At 49.1% G+C, this 13,110-nt stretch overlaps 3 protein-coding genes and 1 non-coding gene across 4 annotated transcripts; 3 read left to right on the top strand and 1 right to left on the bottom strand.

Annotated features, from left to right (window-relative positions):
- Positions 1–167: 167 nt before the first annotated feature.
- On the bottom strand, positions 168–865 carry P884DRAFT_237710 (uncharacterized protein; the record flags this gene model as incomplete). Its single annotated transcript, XM_069440051.1, has 3 exons — positions 768–865; positions 454–705; positions 168–404 (listed from the first exon to the last, which is right to left on the bottom strand). Coding segments are annotated over exons 1-3 (507 nt in total), but the record flags the coding sequence as incomplete, so codon positions are not given.
- A 1,321-nt stretch (positions 866–2,186) lies between these two features.
- On the top strand, positions 2,187–3,399 carry P884DRAFT_275391 (Fructosamine kinase-domain-containing protein; the record flags this gene model as incomplete). Its single annotated transcript, XM_069442837.1, has 4 exons — positions 2,187–2,247; positions 2,308–3,012; positions 3,068–3,251; positions 3,306–3,399. 4 exons carry the CDS (start codon positions 2,187–2,189, stop codon positions 3,397–3,399), a joined length of 1,044 nt encoding a protein of 347 aa, XP_069299961.1.
- Positions 3,400–5,187: 1,788 nt separating this feature from the next.
- On the top strand, positions 5,188–6,562 carry P884DRAFT_194286 (major facilitator superfamily domain-containing protein; the record flags this gene model as incomplete). Its single annotated transcript, XM_069437822.1, has 5 exons — positions 5,188–5,270; positions 5,336–5,850; positions 5,917–6,101; positions 6,165–6,227; positions 6,317–6,562. 5 exons carry the CDS (start codon positions 5,188–5,190, stop codon positions 6,560–6,562), a joined length of 1,092 nt encoding a protein of 363 aa, XP_069299960.1.
- Positions 6,563–7,034: 472 nt separating this feature from the next.
- P884DRAFT_t36 lies at positions 7,035–7,106 on the top strand. The gene has a single exon. It is a non-coding gene; the product is annotated as a tRNA-Gln (tRNA).
- Positions 7,107–13,110: the final 6,004 nt, after the last annotated feature.

Here is a 13,110-nt window from a genome sequence, read left to right as displayed (position 1 = left end):
TAATTATTACTCCCCTTCTAGTTGAGAGCCGTTCCTGCGACCCACCTTTTTCACTACCAAACCCCCCATGCTATGGGCAATGAGAACAATGGGAGTCTAGTCAAATGAATATGGTTAACATATAATGAATTAGTAGATAGTGAGGGAGGAGCAGTCGGGGTACTTACGTTGCCATTCTTTTTCAGGTGTGGCGAGTTGTACAGATCTGCCAGCAGAGCCTGGCCGAAATCATGAATTGTCAAGGTGCTCTGCTGCGACTTTGTCCAGTCCGAGTCGTAGCCAAACGTGTGAATGCGCACGTGTCGGAAGCCGGTCTCGGATGGCAACCATTCTTTCGGCCAGAATGTGGAAGGGTCCGAAGTGGCGCTCCATGACCTCCTTGAGCCGCCATTCAAGCCATGGACCTAGAGCTATTAGTGCCATTGTTCGAACGGGTGGATGGGAGTTACTCACAAAGACGAAATCAATTCGAGGTTCCGAGGGTTCGTGCAGGAGCGTCAGACCCAGAGCTCCCTTTGAGCTGTCTAGTGACTGCGAATTCTTGGAACGAGCCGGGGACGTTGCTCGCCTAAGACTCTGCAGCCTGCCCCGGAACCTGCCCGGTGATGGCTGACGGCCTTGATCGACTGGTACGCTGAGAGTAGACACACTGATTTTGGTCCTGTCTGCCGAGTCCCATGTATCTATGGGTTGGAATGTTTGCGTCTGCTGCTGGTCAGATCGTGTTCATTGCTCGACCAGACACAAAGCTATCCGCAATCACCTACTCGAAGTGCCACAGACATCTCTCCTCGGTACCGCTCGCTGCTGATGAGTAGTCAAGGAGCAAGTTTGCTGCACTACTACGGAAGAGACGTCATAGGACAATGACAAGCCACCGTTGTCTCGTTCGATGGCGTGACAATTGTGCGAATTGATGAAAAGGATGATAACAGCCCTCTAAAGTTGGATGAGACTAGTTCAGGAGGGGGGCAATATTGGTGAAAACCGAGGAACCGCTGAACATGGAACCGGGGGGTTGGAGAGTTTTACATGATTGTCCCCTAGATGAGGCGGGAAACGGAAGAGGAGGCCAAGAGCGGCTGCCGCCCAGTCGTCCTGGCTGTGGCCGATACGTGCCTGGATCTTTTTGTTTGAGGCCATCTCGCTGCGGAGAGTCTGGGGTTCGTCAGGCTGTGGCGGCCGTGGCCTATGGTTCGGTATCGTCTTTTTCTCTCCTGCTGCTCGGTTTCGTGGTTGGTGAATGGCTACATACGGGTCGATGGATGTGGTCTCGTCGAAATCGGATGCGTCAGGACCGGATCTTGAAACGGTCGCCGGTTCCTGACCTGACAGCTTCGGAACTGCGCCGGCGGGTCTGCTAATTAACTCGATGACTTTTCCGCGGCCGCTGCTGGAAACCCATGGAAAATGCGCTTGCGTCCGACACTGTGGAGAGATTAGATGATGGTAAGGGATTCACAGATCCACAGTGAATCTCTGGTGATGCTTGCGGGTGCATACTGCGAGTGAGATTTCAACTTTTTGTTACGGCAAAGCCTGGCTTGGTTCGGGAACGTAATTAATCGATCTTGAAGGGCGGCCAAGGTTCCCGCATCGATGGTTCCACTTTGTGCTAAAAGAGTAATTAACAATTAACTAATTACTGCATGAATGAACCACACAACTCCTTCCTCCTTGGTCATTCAGGCTCTCGAGGCACAATCGAACGAAATCGACTTGCGGCTTTGAACAGCTTATTTTCATCAAGTCTTGACCATGGGTATTTGTTCTTTGAATTTATTTTATTTCACCTGTCTCCGTCTGTCTTCACATTTCTCGTGGTCCATGGAGACGAACAATGGCGCAGACATTGTTCGTTATTCGTACGGTGGCTGGAGGCTGCTGTCGGTTTGCAACTTGAAACCAACAACCGAGCTCACTGCAGGTGATACAGGTCGATTACCCGAAACAGGACACTCAATTGGCCGCCGTCTTAACTTCCCACCGGGTCCGGACTCCAACGGCCCAGCCGCAGACGGCGCAGAAGCATTTGGATGTTTTGCTGTGCCGCCGCAACAGGCACAACAAGCAGAGCTAACTCCACCCTTAAATGTCATGGAGCTTACTGAGATCTCGCCGATTCCATCCCCTTCGCTTTTCACCTTATTGGGACTGGACGACAGGACGCCGATACTGAGCCCACCATGGCCACCGACGTGAGGGATGTGGAGGAGAAGCAGAAGCTTGACGAGAACCTCCTAGCCGGTAAGTTCATTCCGTATCGGGTCTGACACACAATAAGAAGCACTAACTTGCTCGCCGAAGCCCTCCCGAAAGGAGGCGAGGTAGTTTCCGTCACGCCCTCCGGTATGAGCGACTACTGCAACACCTACAGGATCGAAGTTAGGCTGCCCGATGGCAACACCCAGGTGTTCTTTGAAAAGGAAGGATCAGGCGAGGAGGGTTACGGCTGCGTGCAGTCTGCCTGGGTGTCCGAAAATGCCACCTACGAGTTTATTCCGGAGCATGTGCCGCGTCCGGTCGCCACGGGCAGGTACAAGTCCCGTCCAGACAAGCACTTTTTCCTCGCCGAGTTCGTTGAGATGATTGAGGACGATATCCCTCGCGAGGAGTCCTACATGGAGGCCGTTGCCGCCCTGCACAGTCGCAGCATGGGCAAATCGCCGACTGGCAAGTTCGGTTTCCCTGTCAATACGCGTTTTGGCAACATCGAGCAGGACAACACCTGGTCGGAAAGCTGGGAAGAGTTCTGGACGAGACAGATGAAGGATTTCCTTGACAAGGAGGACGCTGCCCACAACGGGGAGCCGCACGAGGAGCTCGAGAGGCTGCGCCCGCTATTTTTTGAGAAGGTGTTGCCTCGGTACTTGCGTCCGCTGGAGAGCGACGGCCGCTCGGTCACGCCGTGCTTGATCCACGCAGATCTTTGGCCCGGCAATGTCAAGTACCAGAGCGACGGCGAGACCGTGTGCGTGTATGACGCCTGTGCCATGTGGGCTCATAATGAGGGTGCGTGCGGCCGTGACCTCGATTGATCTCTTAGCCAGCTGACCCGATCGAACAGTCGATCTCGGTGTCATTCGAAACCCGAGGTACCCCCTGGGCAAGCCGTACCTAAAGGAGTACTGGAAGCGTGTTCCAATTTCTGAGCCGGAGGAAGACGTCGACAGCCGGAACACCCTCTACATGCTCCGGTGCCAAATCTTGTTGTCGACCCTTTACCCGCATGATCCCAAGTTGCGGGAGATGTAAGTGCACTTTTTTCAGAGTTCTAGTGTTATTAAGAGACTAACATAACCCAGTTTCGTCAGTAACATGCGACTTCTAGTAGAGCGTGTGCTGGAGGAAGAGGCTGCAAAGAACAGCCCTCCGGGACTGGCCCAATCTCATCTGTAAGCCATAACGACCTCTTTGGCGGCCGTATTTTTTTTTTTTTTTTTGGATAGCTGTTGTACCTTGAGAAGAAAAGGAGAACCGGATATACTTCGAGCTCTGGGAGAGATATTAATTCGAGGGCTAAACTCGCCTTCGTGCCAACGATTGAACAATACCCAATTCAAGCGGGTAAAAACCAGCTCATACGGGCCGAGTGCCTGTTTCTTGACGTTATGACTGCAAGCCACGAAGACGGTTCATGCAACGGTCCGCTCAATAATTAGTTCTCGTCGTAGCCCGGCCCGTGCATTGACTCAGACTCACAGTGCGTAGCCGCCAGATCATTCTGAAACTGGGAAAGTTAACGCAAGGGGTGCATCCGATTCTGCAAGTTCTGTTCCATACTGTGATAATTACAGCAATGTACTCAGAAGTCCACTGTTGGGTTCGGGTAGAATATTAATTATCCGAGGTCGCAGCTAGAACATGCAGCTTCCCATTCCGCCATGCATATACCACTGCAGGTGTCAAAGTTTGTCAACGGGGTTAGTGATGTGATTCATCTGACCAACCTTTACACCGCTTGATCACATCGTCTTGGGATGTGGTGGTGCCGCATGCGCCGCCCCAAACGGCGGAGCCAACACCCAACAACCAAACGCACCCCGCGCTCGGCCAACCGCTCATGTAACAACACCGGCGTACCTATTCTGCAGTGTTCTCAACCTCGGAGTGGATGATTTTGTTTTTCTGGTTCAAAGCACAGTAGTCTCACAAGGAGCGCTCCCAGCCGAAGCGTGCCGCGCACCCGAGTTGTGATATGCCCCTGTCCATAGGGCGCCCGATTCCGTGAACGCCTGTGGTGAATAATTATATTCCGTACATTGCCCAAAATGGCAACAGGAATCCCGTCACAGGCCTCACTCGGGACCTCGGTTCTGAATTCGCGACCCTCAACCAGTCCAGGGGTCGTTGAGTCATCTACCTCCTCGTTGGCGTCAGATCTCACCACTGCGACCGAGAAGCAGCAGCAGCAGCAAGAACAACCGCCGCCCCCAGCACTCGCAATATCACCAGCTACACCGTCCATAACTGGCAGACCCGGGCCGGAAGAGGCGGGCGAGGAGAAGGCGAAGGAGAAGGAGAAGGAGAAGGAGAAGGAGAAGGCCAACACGGAGGGGGACATGATCAACAACAACGACGAGCCGCCCTTCTCAACGTTCACGCGGGCGCAGAAGACGCTCGTGGCACTGGCCGCCTCGCTGGCCGCGCTCTTCTCGACGCTGTCCTCCTTCATCTACTACCCGGCGCTGACGCGCGTCGCCGAGGACGTGGGCGTGTCGCTGATGCTGGTGCAGCTGACCGTCACGTCGTACCTGGTCGTCGCCGGCGTCGCGCCCGCCTTCGTGGGCGACATGGCCGACCGCGGCGGCCGCCGGCCCGTCTACGCCCTCATGTTCGCCCTCACCGTCGGCGCCAACGTCGGCATCGCGCTCGTCCGCCGCTGGGCCGGCCTGCTCGTGCTGAGGATGATGCAGAGCGCGGGGAGCAGCGGTGAGTTTTTCCTTTTCTTGTCCTCATTCCGTGGCTTGTTTGTTTGATTCTCTGATGATGATGATGATGATGGTGGTGGTGGTGGTGTTGGTGGTGGTGATGATAAGCTACCGTGTTGTTTTAAGAAAACAAGAAAGGTAGCGGGGCCTTCCGTGGATACCTTAAGCTGGGTTTGTCCAGTTCACGGAGACGACAAAATTCATTAGAGGTTATGGATGCGTAGCAAAGGAAGCTAATCCGGTCACCCTGATAGGGATGTACGGCGCTGCGTACGGGGTTATTGCGGACATTGCGACGATTGATGAGAGGGGCTCCTTCGTCGGGGTGCTGCTTCTTATGTCAGTGTGACCGTGACGAGATCCCTGAGAACAGGAAGAGAATTGCCGGAACTGACACCCACCAGGACCGACTTTGCCACGAGCTTGGGACCCGTCATTGGCGGTGGCCTGACCCAGGCCTTTGGCTGGCGGGCGATCTTTTGGTTCCTGGCCATCCTCACGGGATCGCACTTTGTTATCATGCTGTTGTTCTTTCCGGAAACTCAGCGGAAGATCGTGGGGAACGGCAGTATCGAGCCTAGAGGGCTCATCTACCAGACCGTCTTTTCGCTTATTCGGAGGCGAAGAAGGTTGCGCGATACCGAGATGATGAGAGGAGGAGAGAGAGACGGTCATGAGAACAAAGCTCCCACCAAAACCAGGCTCCGGTTCCCGAATCCCTTTGCTTGCCTGCCTGTGCTAGCAGACAAGGGGTCACTGCTGGTCATCCTCATTACTGCCATCAACTATGCCGTCAAGGCCGCGCTGCAGACGTCGCTCGACGCCCAGGGCTCCAAGCTTTACGGGCTCAACTCCGTCCAGGCCGGGCTGGTCTACCTACCTTCGGGGATCGGTGGCGGTTTCGGATCGTACGGTGCCGGTACGCTGATTCGTGCCCCAGCTGGGCAAGCCGTGCCGAAGATTGGAAGAACTCACGGGATGTCAGGCAAATTTATCGACCGGAACTACCGCCGCACCGTGGACCGGCTGCGCAAGGACGAGGGAGCCGAATACGACAGGAAGTCACCCGAGTTTCCGCTCGAAAGGACGCGGCTGAGAGGGATCTACGTCTTGAGTGGGACAACAGTGGCGGGGATTATCGGATATGGCTTGACACTCAAGTTTCGTTGGGTAAGTGTTGCCTTTCGTGATGCGACAAGAAACCAGACCTGCATTGATTAACACACTCCTCAGCACATTGCTGTCATGCTCGTCATGCAGTTCTTGACGGGCACTGCAACGGCTGCCACGTTTACGGTAAGCGAATGGTCCCGGACAGCCACACACACACACACAGCTTAATTAGATGCCGGGCCAGTGTGCTAATTAACAGCGCGGTTGTTCAGCTCTGCGGGACCCTCCTGACGGACCTCAACATGAACCGGTCGGCCACCGCCCAGGCGGCCAGCAATCTCGTGCGCTGTCTGAGTGCCGGCGGGGCGGTGGCCGTCTTGCAGCCAATGGTTGAGAATCTGGGACCGGCAGGGTGCTTCGCCGTCTACGCATCCATCATTTCCCTTGGCATTCCGCTGGCTTGGGTATTGCAGAGGTACGGGCTTGCTTGGAGAAAGGGGCAGCCAACGGCGGCTTGAAAAAGCGGTTGACAACCCCCCGAATATTCGCCGAAAAGATAGTGTGGTAGATGGATGGATGGATGCGGAAATCAACGATCTTCGTATATCTGCTATGGAGTTCGGTGATGGAGGAAGAAGGAAGAAGCTGACCAGGGCCACCCTGCAGAGCCCTACACTAGTGGGGCCCGGTCCACCACAGATAGAGAACACGGTTTGCGGTCCTGAGGTTGAACTAATACGGATTGAATTGTAAATTGTGTGGGCGTTTTAGTTGAGCCAGCCTCCTCTTCTAACATTGGAGAGTCTGTATTATTAAGAATAAGCCCGACACAAAACCTCTATGAAGAAAGGCCAAAAAGACCACTTGTCATGTAACTACTGTAGAGGAGGGAGGGTCGGTTACAAGCTCTCGCTCTTTCCCGAGTGTCGTGGGCGGAAAACGCACTTTATAAAGTATAAGAAAGGCGATGGTGGTCAACAGAGCTTGAAAGGTTCTGTAGTGTAGCGGTTATCACTTCGGATTCTGATTCCGACAACCCCGGTTCGAGTCCGGGCAGGACCTTCAATTTTTCCCGGCTTTTGAACCACTTCCGGTGGACCCTTTGTTTTTTTATCCACATTGCACCAAGAAGATGTGGAGATAACGCTTTCTCAAGCCTTGTTCCCCGATGAAGGGGGGCCTCCTGAGGCTGGTCTCGAGCCTGTAACAGATTGACGCCGATCGGTGGTCTAGACTCCCGGCTTATCGCCAGCGACGTGCCCGGAGCAAGCCACCACAAGACGCCATCCCGCCGTTCTCCTCCGCATACAGGCAGGTATTATACCCGGTGGTTAGTGCTAACTAATTAGTTCAGTACTACCACCTATCTCCCGACAGGTAGGGCCAAAACCCCCAGACATACCAATATTGCCAGACACATCACCACCAAATTTCCTATACTTTCGTATCTATACAAAAGGTACTATCAAGTTTAATTACCCTCATAACAATAGCCTTAAATAGCTATAAATAGTCTAATTATAAACTAGGTTCTAAAAAGCTCAAAAACGTAGTAAAATTTAATTCTATCCGGTTACAATTAGTCAAACAATTGGTTATATAACTTGCCTTCATCTCCCTCTCCCTCTATATTATACTCCTTATCCCTATTACTCTTAATCGTAGTAATACCTTCTCTTTTAGCCTCCTAGAGATAGTTATTATCTTCTGTCCCTAGCGTTACTATCCCTAGTATAGCTATTGCTAACTTGTAGGCGTATCACTTCTTAAACCTCCTAATATCCTTGATAATAGCTATATACGGTGACTCCTTCTTAACCCTAGACAGAGATAATGACTCGGTATTATCCTCTTGCTTATCTTTACTATCTATAAAGTTAAATCTGTCATTATCGCTATTGTCAATTGATATTATAGACGTGCTACTAATCTATATCCTAGGACGCTTAGGGGATAGGAGTTTGACTTCTGATAATAGCTTCTTTGCTAACCAAGGGATTAGGACTTCCTTTCTATCTCCTAAGTCAAAAAACGCTAGTGGCTAACGCTCCTTTAGTAGAACCTAAAGAGGGTAGTTATTATTAAGAGGAAGATAGTCATTCTTATTAATCTTTTCTAGGAATTTAGTAAAGGTTACTATATGAAGGCGATGCCTATTAGTACTAGAAATCTTATTTTTAGGGCGCTTCTTCTAGACTTTATATTCCTCCCTGTAATCCTATTTAATCTACTTGATAGTAATATAGATAGCTTTTCGGCTAATATCTTAAATAGCCTTAGTATTCTTTTAAGCCTAGATCTCCTAAACCTAATAAATCTATTAAACGATTATATTTATTATAACCTCTCCTATTAGCTTAATAAGTTAGCCTTATATTTTCTTAGTAGATAATATAGCTAAATAGGCTCTCTTATCCTTTATAAAGTTCTTAAGATATTTATATATTAGCTAACCCTTATTAACTATTAATGTAATATCCTAAAAATGTTCTTATATTAGTAAACTAAAAAGCTTAAGATACTACTCTTAGATATAATTAATACCTTTTTTTATATATACCTATCGCTTACTATTAGGAATCATTATAGGATATCTAATAGCTATACTAGATAATACTTTCTCCTTAATCTGGTCTATTATAATATATTGGTTTAGTAGAAAAAGACTAGTCTTTTTAAATCCTATTATAATATTTCGATGTCTAAAACTAGCCTCCTAGATTTCCTAGAATCCTTTAATAAAGTCTACCTATATAAATATAAGATTACCGTTTCGAACTACCTACTAGAGACGTTATTAATATACTTCCTTAAGATGGCGAAAGACCCCTATATCCATTAGCTAGATAAAATATATTAAATAGGGAGGGAGGAAGATAATAAGAATGTTAAACAAGAAATAATATTTATAAAGTTTAAGGTTATAATATCTTGTAAAGTTATCTAGGATAAGTAGCTAATATATATATTCTTCTAATAATATAGATATATAGACTAAATCTTTAGGAGTAATATTATCTAGGTTAATAAAGTATATACTAAGAGCAAAACTATAGTTATAATAATTATAACCAAACCATTCCTTAAAGCTTATACTATACTATTAGAACTTGGTATAGATAGTAAAGGAGTATTTATTAAAATAATATATCTAATCTATTATTATCTTAGAGTTATTAAATACTATATCTAACTTATAGAATTATATCTTATTATTAAGACCTTTAATATCCTAATCTTTCAATAGCTACTATTTAAAGATATAGAATACTAGAATAGTATTACCAACCGCGTTTCTAACACTAATTAGGCTTATTAACTCTTAATTATAAAGATCTAGAATCTCTAGCTAAGAAATTACTATAATAAGCATTCTATATTAGTATCTAGGGGAGAGAACTAACCTTCTTCTTCTTATCCGTTTTAACTATCAAGATCTAAAACCGCCTATTTAATATTATAAGTATATATCTAGTCTTATCTACATTCCAATAGCCAGATATAATAATCTTATATATTTCGATAGTATCCTTAAGTTTATTAAAGAATACCTCTAGATCTTCTACCTACTACTTAGCTAAGAGTTAGTTTACTTTAACTAGTTTAAAGAATATCAACTAAAACTATAGATAATCCTACTTCTAACGTGACTATTAGTGCTTACTAATAGGAGGGTAAGGAGGATCACAATATGCCTATAAACGGTTAATAGTATCTTTGAGCAGATCTTTAGTAGTAAGAGATCTAGATTTGATAAGCTAGTATACGTATCCTTCGAGGGCGGAATCTTCGTCGTTTCGAAGCGACCAAGGTCTTCTAATCGCGTTGCTACTAGTAGCTAGAAGACTAGTATCCTTCAAAGACTTTAAGTACTGGCTAACCTAGGTCTTTCTAGTCTTAAATAGTTAAGCTACGTGCTATATACTAGGTTCGTTTCTATAGGGTAAGCGGCTGGTTTGGTGGCGCGTTCGAGCGGCAAGGAGCCATTTGGCGGCCTGTATACTGGCTGGTTCCTGGATATGGTCGGTCAGAGGCATCGTATATAGGAAAGTGGTTAAATTGGGCTTGTGGCAGTGGTTGTGTCTTCGAATATAGGGAGTTGACTGGTAAAATTGGACATATATTTGGACGCGTACCTGTCCGGCAATATTGGCATGTCTGGGGGTTTTGGCCCTACCTGTCGGGAGACAGGTGGTAGTACTGAACTAATTAGTCAGCACTAACCACCGGGTATGTACTGAATGTTACACAAACACATGTACAACCTCTAATCCTTGTACACCCCCGGCTGCACTTGGGGGCCAGGTAACTGAGAAAGCCCAACCACGCGGTGCAAATTACCAGTGTGTCAGCTGCTGCAGGTGGGCATGCACACTGCAGGAGCACACAGCAGTGCAGACTCGGGCGTGGCAGGTGAAGTGCGTCGGTCAGATGAAATGATAAGGGGTTTTGCGTTGCGGTGTCGCTCCGGGGATCGGCACATCTTGGTCGAACTCGGGCTAGTGCAGGGTACAACTTCACTACACTACTACATTCTGCGCATTTGGCATTCGAGGCTGCGTCGTACCTATATTGCATGTTTCTGGGCCTTTCCTTTTGGTTCCTACCGTCAGGAATGTGCGGAATCCATCAGGCTGCCGTTGCGCGCGGACCTGACGGACCTGATGTGCAGGCCGAATCACCACAAGTGGGGCACTTGCAACATGGGAGTTGCGGATTCGTCGCTGCTATCCTAGCCTACGCTCCTTGGATATCGAGCCTTGCAGCTCTTCGACCTGAGTGGGAGAGGCTGAAATTATGACGTGCTGCTTCCCATTGAGCAAACAAAAAATTAAAAAAATTTTCTCACCATACCTCTTGGTGTCCTGGAGGGGGGCGGTATGGCGATCCAGGAAAGCTCAGGAACAACGGACCAAGTAACTACCCACCGCCGCCGTTTCCTCCTGGGAGGGTGCCTGGCTACACAGCGAGGTACGGCGCGTACCGCCAGGTATTGTATGTACTTTATGTATTGTACATACCTTCATACAACGCGTTAGGTGGCTGTTCTAGAACATTTGAGTGTAATGGCATGCCATCATACTGTGTAAGGTGTTACACTCGGAACCGAGCGAATGTGGGGGCTACAATCATGGATTGTATAGCTCTATCATACACGCAAGGCCTGTCCCCAATAGAGGCCAAGTACCCACTGCACGTAGGGCCGGAGTCCTCCACAACAGGATTTGATAATATCTATATGTCGAAACAAAACGCATTAAAAATTTTATCTAAGTGCCGAGGACGAGAAAGGTCGCAATAAGCTGGAGTACCGAGTTAGAGTCAAGACTGGGTGCAAGACGGGGGATGAGACGGGGAAGATGAGAGCTCCAATAAGATAAGGCGACGAGAGGGGGGGACAAGACAGGGGAGACAAGGGGTCGACAAGACGAGTAGCTTATAAGCTTATAGTATATAACTTACCGGGGGGGGGGGAGATAAGGGGTCAACAAGACGGGAAAGACGAGTACACTAGCTCGTGAATCTTGAGGGGCGCCCGGGGGACAAGGGGTCGACAAGACAGGAAAGACGAGTAGCTCGTGAATCTTGAGGGGCGCCCGGGGGACAAGGGGTCGACAAGACAGGAAAGACGAGTAGCTCGTGAATCTCGAGGGGCGCCCGGGGGACAAGGGGTCGACAAGACGGGAAAGACGAGTAGCTCGTGAATCTCTGGGAAAGTTCGACCGGCGGGGCGGGGGACGGGCGCCAAGAGATACTAGAGTACTAATCGGGACTAGCAAAGTGGGTCTGTGTGCTCTACAGAGTAAGCATGCTTCCACTGGCCATCCCGCATCCCGTCTGGGCAAATTTTGAGTAAGGAGCGCATTACAGGTACACTAGATGATGAGTATCTAAGTAGTACTTTACTCAAGTAGTTCCGTATGCCTTGTTTCTCGGCAAGGCGAGTCTTTGGTGATACATGCTGGTTTCCTCGGCGCCGTCGTGTTCTCGACTTGAGCCAACGCGCTGCGGTCATTCGCCAATCAATCAACTCTGCTTGTGGGTTTAACTACGGAATACACTCCATCACGAAAGAGAGCACCGTTGCGTCGCATTCGAGGTTCACCCCCCTGTCGCGCGCGCCCGCTCCCTTCGCCATCTGTTGCCCGATTACTTGAATGCTTGGCTTCGCATCGCTTGCCGGGTTACCCGAGTGTCGTGGAATTGAAACACGGTTAACCCGTACAGTACAAGTTACGGTACCAGGACTCCACACGGCAGCCCTGCAGATCGACAGGAGGGAAAAAGCGATTCGCTCCGCTACAGACAGGGGCAGATGCATGGCTTTTGGTCCAGCCCGTTCTGTGACCTGCACAGGCGCGCTGGGTTGAATGACATCATACGGCGGCTGGGCGAGAACTCGGGTTCAGAAAGAAGCTTCCGGATTTTAGAGATCACCACGCCGAATGCTTGTGCAACATTAGTGCCGTAGGAGAAACCGTGTAAGCCATTTTGTTCATGTGCATGCCTGATGCACGTACACCCGGAATTCCATGCGCAGTACGCGCATCCCCTGGTTGGTAGGAACATCAATACGCGACCCCGACTTCGAATAGCTTGCAACCCTTGTGGAACTGGCGAGTCTGGTCGCAATTGCTGCGCGGAAATCGCATGTGCGTATGCAGACCCAAGGAAAAGGTAACTTAATGCGGACAGTTGCCGTGGGTTAGTTGCCGTATTCGCATCAAGATCTTCAGGCGTGAGCTCCTGCAACACACTGGCATGGTATTTCGGTCTTCGCAACTGTCCTCGATAGTATACCAGATATGTAGGTATTTACGTTGTACGGATTGCATACAATGCACATTGGTATTAGGGTGAGACAGTGCCTTTGCGAGGCAGACAGATGGGTCGGTCTTTGCTGTGCGGAATGGAAGCATTGGCGCTGGAAGTTCTTGAGCTGTTGTACTCCGTAACGAACCCCCCAAATTGTCCAAAATGGAAGAACGTCCAAAATGGAAGAACGTCCAAAATGGAAGAACGTCCAAAATGGAAGAACGTCCAAAATGGAAGAACGTCCAAAATG

Source organism: Thermothelomyces heterothallicus (genome assembly GCF_042370625.1).
Source record: "Thermothelomyces heterothallicus CBS 202.75 unplaced genomic scaffold P884_scaffold_4, whole genome shotgun sequence".
Taxonomy (NCBI): Eukaryota; Fungi; Ascomycota; class Sordariomycetes; order Sordariales; family Chaetomiaceae; genus Thermothelomyces; species Thermothelomyces heterothallicus.
Note: the sequence above shows the minus strand (reverse complement) of the source record. Positions and strands in the feature narration are given on the sequence as shown.